The 12,152-nt window shown below is 34.9% G+C and overlaps 1 protein-coding gene across 7 annotated transcripts in view; it reads right to left on the reverse strand.

The window, feature by feature from the left end:
* The window catches only part of CBLB (Cbl proto-oncogene B), a 115,575-nt gene that overhangs the window by 21,918 nt on the left and 81,505 nt on the right, over nt 1–12,152 (reverse strand). For all 7 annotated transcript variants that reach the window (XM_015877642.2, XM_015877622.2, XM_015877632.2 and 4 more), the window contains exons 10-13: nt 11,057–11,260; nt 5,993–6,178; nt 2,591–2,956; nt 41–135 (exon numbers count right to left, since the gene is read on the reverse strand). In XM_015877642.2, the coding sequence (XP_015733128.1) occupies nt 41–135; nt 2,591–2,956; nt 5,993–6,178; nt 11,057–11,260 (851 nt within the window). The remainder of the gene's footprint in view (nt 1–40; nt 136–2,590; nt 2,957–5,992; nt 6,179–11,056; nt 11,261–12,152) is intronic.

The raw sequence follows: 12,152 nt of genomic DNA on the forward strand, positions 1-12,152 counted from the left end.
ATTAATTAGCCAATTTCCTTTATAGTTAAAGTTAACTTACTTTATATTAGGGATGGTGGAGGCAGCTGGAAGAGGAGGTGAAAGCCGTGGAGGGACATCATATTCTTCATTTATCAGGTGACCATTTGAAAATACCTAAAATCATACAGAAGTTACAATGAGTCTCTGCTCCCATTTATCACCACAGATGTTCCTCAACCAGATATTACAAAACTGACTTTTGAGGAGGTTACGCATTAAAACTTTCCTAGGAGTTCATACAACTGACCTATACTCTTAAGTGATTCTTTTCATATCAATTTCAGCTCACCCCATTTGGGAGCTGTAGAACACACTAGCTTTAAATTTTTCCAGGAGAGGAATTTTGATGTCACACTTCCTAGATGGACTACTCAGTTACAGCTAAACCACTTAGGGAAAATTAGATTGCAAACTATTGAAAGCAACAGAGATGGTGTACAGATGGAAAACAACAGGAACCGCGTGTTAAACACCATTTTTTAAACCTCTGTGGTGCTGTACCCGGCAGAATGTAGAACTTTCTTCTGAATTCTTGGCCTTAACCAAGAACAAAAAGATTGTATTATGACTGACAAATGAATTAGGGTTGGAAATTCATGAAGTGTTACCCTTGAGAATGTTCATGCATCCTCAAATGGTAATTCAGAGTTGTCAGTTACTCCATTTAACCAAATGGCTTAGACCTACTAACTGAACATGACATTTCAAACAACATTTGGTTAAAGAAATACCTGTATAACCCCTCTAGATTACAATTGCTTTTCCACACTGAGCAGTAATTCTGATTTGATTAGTATTGTTTCCATTTGCTTCAATATTGTGCCTAACCACAACTGGAATGTTAAATGGCTATCTGAATGTGCTATTGAAGATACAAACCCAGTATACTTTTAAAAGCAGATTAAAATCTACAACATTTAAAACTTCAGTCTAATTCTAAGTAAAATTTTGGTCTTGACCTCAGTTCTGATGAAAGAACATTTTTATTACAAATAATACCATGAACTTCTTAAGCACTTTTCATCACATAAACAACAACTTTCTACCAATAATAACTGAAATTTAAAAATCATACTTCCAAAGTTACCACAATATCCATTTGATAAAGAAATATTGTGAGAAGAGATGATTTCTAACTTTTTTTACTGCATTTCAAGCACAAGCTATATAGTTTTCAACCAAAAAACAGCAGCAACACTGAATTAATAGTCTGCTCTATAAAGAAATATTGAGATGCTTTGATTAAGTAGCAGTTAGAAGAGAAATGTGGATTTTTCCTTAGGCCATCAACACTTGCTTTCTTTCCAAATTCAGGCCTCTCCAAGTACACAGTCTTGCAAGTTATTTGAGGATGACTAATACTAGGACTACTGCTCCGCTTTCTAGTCTCTCAGATAACTTCAATTAACAAGTGGAAACAATCAATCCTCTCTCACTTTTTTTTTTTTTTTTTAATAGAAAAAACACCCTAGCTCTAGACACTATTCAGTGCAGCCAAGGACAGGCAATCATACTTCTTAGGTGACAAGCAGAGGCCTCCCAGCCAAACCAAGCTGGACAATCAGTGGAAAGATTGCAAGTGACAATTCCAAACACCCTCATAGCTCAAAATGAATTATTGGACACTACACTGGACTTCTGTCCAAGAAAAATAAAAAATGCTATGGAGAAATTACAACAACATACAGCTCCAGCAGCTGGAGCTCTGATTTAAAATCCAAAGGAAGAAAAACCCAGCTAAAAATATTTGCATTACTGACAACAACTGCATTTGCTAGTTACTGTTAATTAAGTTTAAGGAACTGATGATAATATCAAATCAAGCAATACAACTAAAGCCGTGCCATCATACATTTTCATCATACATTTTCATCATACTGCCCATACAGTCAGTAACAAAGATACAACATACTATTCTACATTTAGCTTGGCTTTTGATGCACTCATTTCTTCTTTCTTATGGTCAAGGTAGATTAGATCTTTTCCATTAGATTACAGTGAAGATCATCACTAATTTAATGTTTCTTTCAAAATAACATTTTACAGATAATTAAGACCACCTGATCATTAGAATATTTAGCTTTTGTTAATGCATGCAGTAGAGCTAACAACTTAAATATATTTGTAAATACCATATATGCATATTACATACTTTATTGATTTAAGGCGTTACCCTGTCCTCACTTCACTTTCCACAGAAAGTAACTACAGCACCCAGCATCAAACACAGAAATAATTTAGGCATTTTCAAAGTTGACTTAAGATGCTGCATAACTAAACTTGTACTATGCACCAACTGTACAAATCATTTGCTGAAAGAATATAGCAAATCTAAAATTTTCTCTCCAAGCCGTTTTTAGAATGTTCCACGTTAAAACTTAATTTTAACTTAGACCCTCATATACTGCAATTTAAGAAATTGCAGAATGTAACAAACCATTTATTTATGGCCTGATTTTTATTAATAATCAATAAGAAAGATTTACAAACACAAGCACTGTAGCCAAGGAAAACAATGCAGCAGTAGGGTTCTTCATTATGGGTTCAATACATTCACCTAATTTCATACCTTGGCACCTTCCACAGGCAATTCATGACGTCTGTGTTTTCTCATAAATCCTTGCTCAGAACTTATGCGGTTGTGCCTTCCGTTTATGTTTGAACCTGCAGTCAGTCCTGGTTTGGGAGAAGTGTCACTTCCTGTTCGAGATCCTACTAACTGACTTGTCCCAAACACATCTCTGGGACACCAGCCTTCAAGGGGCATCGGCTGGTCTCTGGAAGGCACGCTTTCTGGATGATGCAAGTGTCTACTTATCCTGTTGTCTGGTGGAATTGGAGGAGGTCGCTCTGGTGGGGGTGGTGGAGGATCACGCAAGGGCGGTGGTGGTGCTGGCAAAGGTTTGTCTTGTTTCCTCACCATACAAGGAGAAGACTAAACAAAAACAAAGTTAGGGGGAAAAAAGTTACATATATAAATGTTTATTTCATTTCTTTCGTGATCAAGTATGGTTTTACCATTCCTAACAGAGGCATTTTCCAGGCACCAGAAGAGAAGCTGCCAGTAAGTTATAAGTTAATTTTACCTTTTCAATCTGCAGACTACATGGTCTCTCTTCAGAAATTAAACCCTCATTTCTGCTGTTAAATGAAGAACCAAGGAAGGCACAGGAGAAGAGAGAGACAATTGCCTAAAGCAGACTTATGTAACTGATAATATTTTTCTAGAATCCTTTATTCTGGTTTCCATAATGCTTGCTTTGAATCACTTTTAGCTGTTGAAAAGAATTCTGAGGAATGTTAAGAAAAATAGACCATCTGGATGCAGGAGAAATAAAGAGCAAACAAAAAACACATTCAAAAGGAAATAATTTGTGTCATGGAATAAATACAAAAAAAATTACGAGAAACATTATACAAAATAATGCTTGATCCAGGTCTTCCTAGGTTATCAGGAAATATTTTTATTCTACAAGCAGTTACAGTATAGGGAAGATTCTTTTTCTCTGAATGCATAGTTCTCCTGGACAGTCAATTCATATAAAAAGGATACAATATTATCATATTAAATAAAAAAAGTATTTAATCAAAATGCTAGTTAAGGAAAACATTAATTCTCACTATCAAGGCAGCAAGAAAGCAGAGACCAAATTTTTTTGTTGTTGCTGTTTTACTGAAGAAAAGGGAGAGTTTTGACTGTAATAGTTTTGGTAGAACAATTTGTCTTTCTCTTTAAGCATGAAATTGCACTTGCTTGTTGATTCCCATCTTGTTTCCCTTGTATTTCCCAAAATACTTTTATATATATATGGAAATGTATTATGGGAAAACAGAAGCATTTTCAAAATAATTGAAAAGAAAGACATGAAATGATATCAGTGATATTTCTAATTCCATTTTTTTAAAGCCATAAATTTTGTACAAATTGTCTATCAAAGAATATTTTAATAGATATGCCAAGCTTATATTCTCAATGTGCTGCAGTTTCCCTTCTATAACATAAAAATGTGATTAAATAAGTTTGATAAAGTAACTATTCAAACTTCTATTCTTCTGTCTGAATTATAGACAATCAGAACTTTAAAAAGTTGATTTTCAAGCTTGAAGCAAAAACCCAAGAGTACCAAAAAGGTGTTTCATATTGGATTACTATAAACACACGAGTTCCAATTCATATTTAAAACTTCAATTTGAATTCACTAAGATCAAAATTAGAATTGAAATTCCTCTCTCTATACTGCAATTGAAACAAAATGAGCAGCTCATAATAGGAAGCAACAAACAGAAGTTTTGCTTCATGCTTACTCGAAAATTATTTTACTGTTTAGTATCGCTAGTTTCAAAAAACACAGTATACAATTCAGTAACTTCAGATATCCTTCTTTCCAAATCAGATAAATATGGATTTAATGGGTGGACTGTTCAATGGACACTAAAATTCTTGCCAGACTGTATCCAGAGAGTTGTTATTCAGAGAGTGGTGGTCAGTGGTTCAATGAACAGATGGACATCAATGACAAGCTTGCAGATTTACACCAAGCAATGTGGTAAGGTCAGCACACCCAAGGGACAACATTTCATCCAGAGAGACCTAGACAGGCTTGAACGGGGGTGCAGGAGATCCTCATGAGGTTCAACAAACACATCCAAATGCAAGCTCTTGCACCTAGCTCATAGCAACCCCTATAATTCAGTACAAGCTGGTGGATATAAGAATGAAGCACAGCCCTGCCAAAAAGGACTGCTAGATGACAAGCTAAACATGAGAAAGCAATATGTCCTTGCAATCAGAAAGCCAGTGTATCCTGGGCTGCATCCAAACTACTGTGGCCAGCAGGTCAAGAGAGGTGATCCCGCACCTCAGCTCTGCACTAATGAGGCCTCATCTGGAATACTGTGTCCAGATGTGGAGTCCTCAGTACAGGAGAGACATGGAGCCATTGGAGTGTGTCCAGTAGAGGGCCACAAAAATTAAAGGGATGGAACATCTCTCCCCACAAGGACAGACTAAAACAGCTGCGGTTGTTCAGCCTGGAGAAGAGAAGGCTCTGGGGAGACCTGAGAGCAGCCTTTCAATATCTAAACAGGGGCTATAAGAGAGAAGGGGACAGACTCTTTTGCAAGGTCTGTTGTAAGAGGACAATGGGAAACAGCTTCAAAGCACATAGACTGTATAAGAAAGCATTCTACAATAAGTAGTAGTGAAGCAGTGGAACAAGTGGCCCTGAGAGGTGGTGAAAGCCCCTATCCCTGGAGATGTTCAAAGTCAAACTTGACTGGACTATGAGCAATCTGATCTAGATGTAGGTGTCCTTGATCACAGCAAAGAAGTGTACTAGATGAACTTTAAAGGTCCTTTCCAACTCAAAAGATTCTATGATAAGTATTTCCCCTGAAACTTGAATCATAATATATGCCACTTACAGTTTTGAAAGCAGGCTACCTGCACATATTTTTCTTGTCTAAGTACCGCGCAAGTGAGCACAAATATCTGACAGTGAACAACATGTAATTTTAATGAGATAATGGCCTTTAAATCTACTTTCAGGAAAATTTCACTTCACTTTGGTTTCACAAATCAAGGTTTATTACTGAATTGATCAGTTAACAGTGTTGCTAAATCAATGGCTTTAAAATTCTGACTAAGTATAATATAACCATCAGATGAACAGGTCACATTTGACCAATGGATGTAGCTGTAATCATCTGACTATGTAACTTATGCAAAAAGACAGATATAACCAAAGTCAACTGAAGGAAATAAGGATCTCTAAGTGACTGAATTGGATGGATTGAGAGCTTTTTCTAAGCAAAAAGGAAGTAAAAGTCTTTTTGAAGAAACTCCTGAAAAAGACAACATACACACACAATTTCCTAATAGTTAGTATTCAAAATCAAGCAAGCAAGCTCACACCAAAACCAAACAAATCTACTGAATCTTCATGTAGAAAGAAGGGCTGGTAAGAATTACCTTTGGTGATCCAGTTGGGCTGGCGCATGGAGACCGTGCTACCCCCTTCTGAATAAGATCCAGACGAGGAGGTACAGGTGGAAGACTAAGATGTGGGATTTGCAGGGGGTCTGGAAGTGGTTTTCTTCTTTGTGCAAGAGGGGAAGATCCTGGAGAAGTCACCGGTGAATTCTGCCTCTCATTGCACTTCATGACAGAAAAAAAAAAAAGAAACCAAAAAAACCATAGAATTTACCTGATGATCAAGTATGTAATTTCATTTCATAAGAAAAACATTTTAAATTTGCCAGGTATTTATTAATAGTCATTTATCATAATTGACACCTCAGAATGCTTAATTCAGGTATAACACAGGTACACAGATCCTGATCACTGGAAAAAAGTGTGAAAATCCTTGCATCTCAAAGCCATGTTAATATGTGATAAGAATCAAAGAAAATATATTCCAGTAATTTGTTTAAAACAAGCAATCATTGCTATCAAAAAGAAACAACAACAAATGTAAAAGGCGATTCTGCAGCAGAATGCGGTACTCTTGATAACTTTCCATTCGTAAATATTCCATTTCATAATTCTCTACGGAGCTTTCCAAGCTGGATGCCTATTTTGTCTGTTAACAGCAACCCATTGTTATATCAGACTACCACAACAAAAGCTGAACGTGTGTCTTCTGAAAACTTACTGAGCAAAATCATCAAGACAAAGAATTGATTTCCTTCCTCATTGATTTGCTTTTAAATATCATCCCCAAGTGACAAATCACCGTTTTTTTTTCCTCGACTCATCCTTTCAAATTCATAGGCACAGTGAAAGTTGAGGAACGTTCTTCTAAAATATCGATTTTATTATTTAAAACTAAGAAAATACGCTATACTACAATCAGAATAAAATATTTCACTCCTCAATCTATGTTCCACCTACTTCTGCAACTAGTCACTGTATCAGTGTACACTAAGTAAATCTGGTAGTTCATGCCATTCTGTGTTAATTTTTTGCAGAAGTTAGAGTAGCTTCAAGACATTCACAGGAGTTGTAAGACTCAGGTCACTCACGCACGGAGGTATCCTGGTATTCTCACTATGCATCTTGCTTATAGAGACTGTATTCTTACACAAAGCACATAAAATTGCTCATGCAAATGCATCCGCTAAATCACTTTGATCAAAACTTTCCCCTCCGTTTATATAAGATTTCTACAGTTACAACAGGGATTTGGACTAGAAAGTTCTTCAATAAAGTGAAGTCAACAACATTATCTTTGTATCCAGCTACTCTTTTCAGTGAGGAAGTACTCACAATGTTCATACTAATTGGCCTAAACTCAATACTTAATTTCAACTTTTTTCTTTAATTGGTGAATGTCCCTGACCTTAACTGTAAGGACACGAGGATATAAACATGAAAGACAGGTGAGGTGCTTACCCTCTCTGATCAATGTGAAAAGGGAACTAGATGAATAACTATGCTAGATACTTATCTGCAAGCACACCTGAGCAACCAGAATTATAAACTGACTATAAAATGAATGTAAGTTCATTTGCCTTAACAGAAAGCATCCATCAGTTAAATATCCTAATAAACACTATGTCACTGAAGAGCATTAGTTTTCAAAGTTCAGTTAAATCTCCACCAAGCATTCCTATAAGCCAAGAGCCATATAATATAATATATTCAATCTTTTGGCTTCAGCATCAGACAGAAGATTAATTTATTCCTGAAACTGTTTGAAATAGATCTAAATAAATAGTCTCACACCTCCAAACGGATACTATTATTAAACATAAATGGAAGCGTTGTAATAAGTCTCTACATTTATCGTAGCTCAAAAATGGAACCAATGATGGCCAACAGGCTAATAACTTATGAGATATGTGAAGAAAAATGAAAATTGCTAATAAAACATAAGTTACTCCAACCTATAAGGAAGCTGAACCCATTTAATTGCTTGGTGCTGAAGTATGAGAGGGTACATTCCTGGGAGAAACTATAAACTATGATTCTTTGTTTAAATCAATAGACAAAAAAAAAAAAAAAATAAAAAAAATAGCATCAAACATTTTCTTCAGCATTCACTGTTAGATTTCCTTCATATTCTCATTTTTTTTTAAAAGTACATTTCTTCATATATCCAAGCTGCCTAGTTGCATGATTACTTGATTTTTCAAACAATATGGTTGCATTTCCTGTGAATGTCAGGGTATCAATAGATGTACCTAACTACTATTTTTGGCAAAGAATAAAACCTCTTAAAAAAACCCGAAACACTCCTTATGGACTAAATACTCATTTTTTTTCCTGCTCATAATCTACTGGAGATTTCCATGTATTTTCTGTTTAGTGTTTAGAGAGCAGAATGGCAAAAAGGAAAAACAAGTAAGCAATTAAGACATAAACTAATACAAATGAACTGGCCATGACAGAAGGCAGACCTTCAGCATACAAAGGGAATCTGCTGCAACACAGACCTGTGCAATAAAGATGTAATTAAGCAAAAGAACACAGACTCCTTTCTGAGGTCTTGGATTTCATCTAGTTGGCACAACTGCTGCCCAGGGACAAGCAGCTGTGACTTATTTTTGCAACTGGACTGCAGTGTGGAACACAGCTGCATTATTTAATCAGATGCATCTATTACTAGGAAATAGCGGCATCAGTAGTTGTGAATTTAAGTTCTTTTTTTCTGACATTGATTAGTACAGTGATAGAAATCTCTCAGTGATGAGAAAATCAGCACCACTCTTTATATTTGGATCATAAAAATTATCTTAAGATAATTTTGAAATTAAAAAAAAAAAACATAAAAAGCTGCTCAATGAGGCCAATAAGCAGACAAATTGCAGTGCATTTCTTTGAAACCTTTGATACTGTTGATCTGCTGCTGCTGCCTCATACACAACACCTACAACAATTACTCATTTGTTTTAAAGTGGATATATTCACTCACTTTATTTAATAATGGATTATTCTTTTCCTTAAAGCACTTTCAAGACTGAGGAGGCCCCTCAGGGATTTAATGCAGTTACCACTTACTGTTTATGAGTATATTTCAGAGGTAGAAAGATAAACTGCAAAATTGGTATTTTTATGGTATTCAACTTATATTTATAATTCACAGAGGTGCAGGAGATGATAAAAAGTTGTAATCTTCTTTACATATTAATGACAGTTCCAAAAAGTTTTCAGTACAAGTCTCAAAGGCAACAATAATGCCACTCCCATGAGGCATTCAAGACAATAAGGATTGATTTGAAAACTCCAGCAACACCTCCTGAAGCCCTACATTTTCAGAAAGCTTATGTTATGGAACTTTCATTGATTATCAGGCTTAAGTTCCCAATTCATTATCAGCCAGATGCGACAACAAGATGATTTTCCTCAGCAATACCATCGCAGAGTCAAGCCAGGTGATTTGAGACAAAACCCACCTGATTTTCAAAGGTTGGCATCATTATGACAACCCTTGAAATAGAATATGAACTGACCAATGTGTTCATCAGGATTACAAAGTAACTACACCATTAAGTTGCCTGCAAATGATTATTCCTCTCCTTTCATCTCCATTGTTTCTACAACCCAAACGACTCCATAGCACAGCCAATATGCAGTGCCACATTTATATTAACAGCATTAACGAGAAAGAAAATTCAAAGAGGATAAAATCCTACAAAATATTGCTGAGTTTCTAGGCTCTGAGGACGTATTATTTAACAAGAATGAATAATACTTAACATTTAGACAAGGCTGCAGAATGCATTATTAACCAAAAAATATGTATAAATAACAATATATTCTAAATAAGGTGATATAGTTAAAAACAAAACTCTACAAGCACTGGAAACAGTTTTTAGAAGGCAACAGCAGCTGAAAATCACCAGGAGACATGTTATTTCAACGTAACGATCTAAACTGGCTAAAAAAAGAGTGAAAAACGTTGTTTCTGAAACTTCAGCAATAAATAGTAGGTTTCTTTTATTGAACAACAAAATTAATGATATAAAAACCAGAAAATATCTAAGAATTCAAGCAGTTGGTAGATACTGAAAACAAGACTTTGCATATTAAAGCTTATAGTTCCTTCTTTTTAAAAAACCTTACAGCATTTTTGCCTTATCATGGAAGAGTTAGTGTTATAAAAGTCCATCAATTCAAGGCTATCTCTCAAAGGTCTGGGTGCAGACTGCAACTTAAGTATTGGCAGGAAGGATAAACTGAGAGTAGGCTATGTTGTATTATATACATAAATGTTTCATATGACTTGAGAGGTTAGGAAAGATTATTGGAAGTATGTATACTAAGTAACAGATGCACTCAGATTTTTTCTAACAAATACAATAATAAGGAATGGAAAAGTAAGGTGTTACAGAATTAATTTCAAGTCAACTACTCAATCTAGATGACCTCAGTAAAAGCCAAAATATAGAAAATGCACTGTAAAAATTCAGTGTTATATGGCCAATGAGAGTATTATTCAAAACTAAAATATAATAGGAGCTCTGCAAACAATCAACAATATGATAGCTCTTATTTGTGATGAAATCACCTGCAGTCAACATAAAGATCCCAGAAATGAACACAGAGCACTTTGAGAACAAATACACCCAGAAACACAATGCTACAATGAATAATTTCAGATATCCTTTTCCCTCTAAAATTATCTAATAAAATCCATTTTATATTACAGAAAAAATTATAGACAACTTACATGAAGTGTGACAAAAAGGCACTTGTGTGCAATGATTTGGGTTCCAAGACATCTTTACAATGCAATAATATTTATTATTAATGGAGAAACTCATTTATAATCCTAACACATTTGTTGCTTCCTCCATTATGAACAGAGTTAACTGCATTCACATCACATGAGAGTCTAGGTATATATATTTTTTTCCATTGAGTTTTAATATTCTTGCTGCAATATCAAAGCATTTTGATTTTTCACCCAGAGAATTTTTCAGTGAGTTTCTGAAACCTTCAGTATGAAATGCAGCCTCTCATTGTTTACGTTCAGGTAACATTATTTAAAAGTATACAGCTTTATTTGTTGCAAAATATTTGAAACTATACCTTTCGGACTGAAGCCAATCGGTTCATCATCAAAGACTCCTCCCTGTCATCATCATCATCCAAGTCCAACATGGGCATACTAAAGCTATCGATAATACTGCAACATCTGGAGTTTTCATCTCTTGGATCAAACGGATCCACAATAATTGGTTCAGTTCCTTTGATTTCGCAGCGACAAAAAGGACAGCCTTGGCCATCAGATTCCTATAGTAAAACAAAAAGTACACAAATTATTAAAAGCAAGAAAGAAAAAGCAAATAGGAAAGAGTTTCACAGATATTTCACTAGTTTATAGCAAAATGATTGTGCTTTTAAAGCTGTCTTTCAAAGATTAAATTCCGTTTAAAAATAAAGAATCAAAAAGGAACAGTTATCTCTATAAAGCATCAAAAATAACCTTGCCTTTTTGAATTACATTTTTCATACTTCTTCAGAAGAATAAAGGTTAGGTGTGTAGATGGAGATAGTGCATTTTATTTTATCTATTCTATATTAAATACCAAATATTTGGTTTTATTTTTTATTTAGAAAATACAGATAAGCTTCAGGGTATGCAGCTCTTACTCTGAAGAACCCACATGCAGTACATCACGGCTGCAACATTTCAAACATTCAGCAATATGCATTCAGAATTGCAACGCTAAAAACTTTCTTGACATATTTAAATAGCAAAACAAAACTCAATAGCATTTTCTTCAAATTATATAAAGCAAAAAATAATCTTTGCATGTTTTTTAAGAGAAGTATGGATGTGGCACTATGGGTCATGGTTTAGTGACAGGAACTGGTAGGTCAGGTTGACTGTTATATTTCACAATCCTGGTCTGTTCCAACCCAGTCAATTCAGTGATTCTATGCTACCAGGAAAACAAGATGGTAATGGGGATTGGAACAAGATGATCTTCAAGGTCTCCTTTTAAACCAAAGTATTCTATGACTCTGTAATGAAAATAAAAATATAAATTCTAAACAACCTACCAAATGTCTAAAGTAAACTGTCCTGAAATGTCATCAAGCAAACACAGCTTTTTGATTTCTCAAATTCATGGACAGATTTCTTTCTTTTTTATTTATTTTTTTCCTAGCATGATTTTCT

This window comes from Coturnix japonica, chromosome 1, assembly GCF_001577835.2.
Source record: "Coturnix japonica isolate 7356 chromosome 1, Coturnix japonica 2.1, whole genome shotgun sequence".
NCBI classification, from domain to species: Eukaryota; Metazoa; Chordata; class Aves; order Galliformes; family Phasianidae; genus Coturnix; species Coturnix japonica.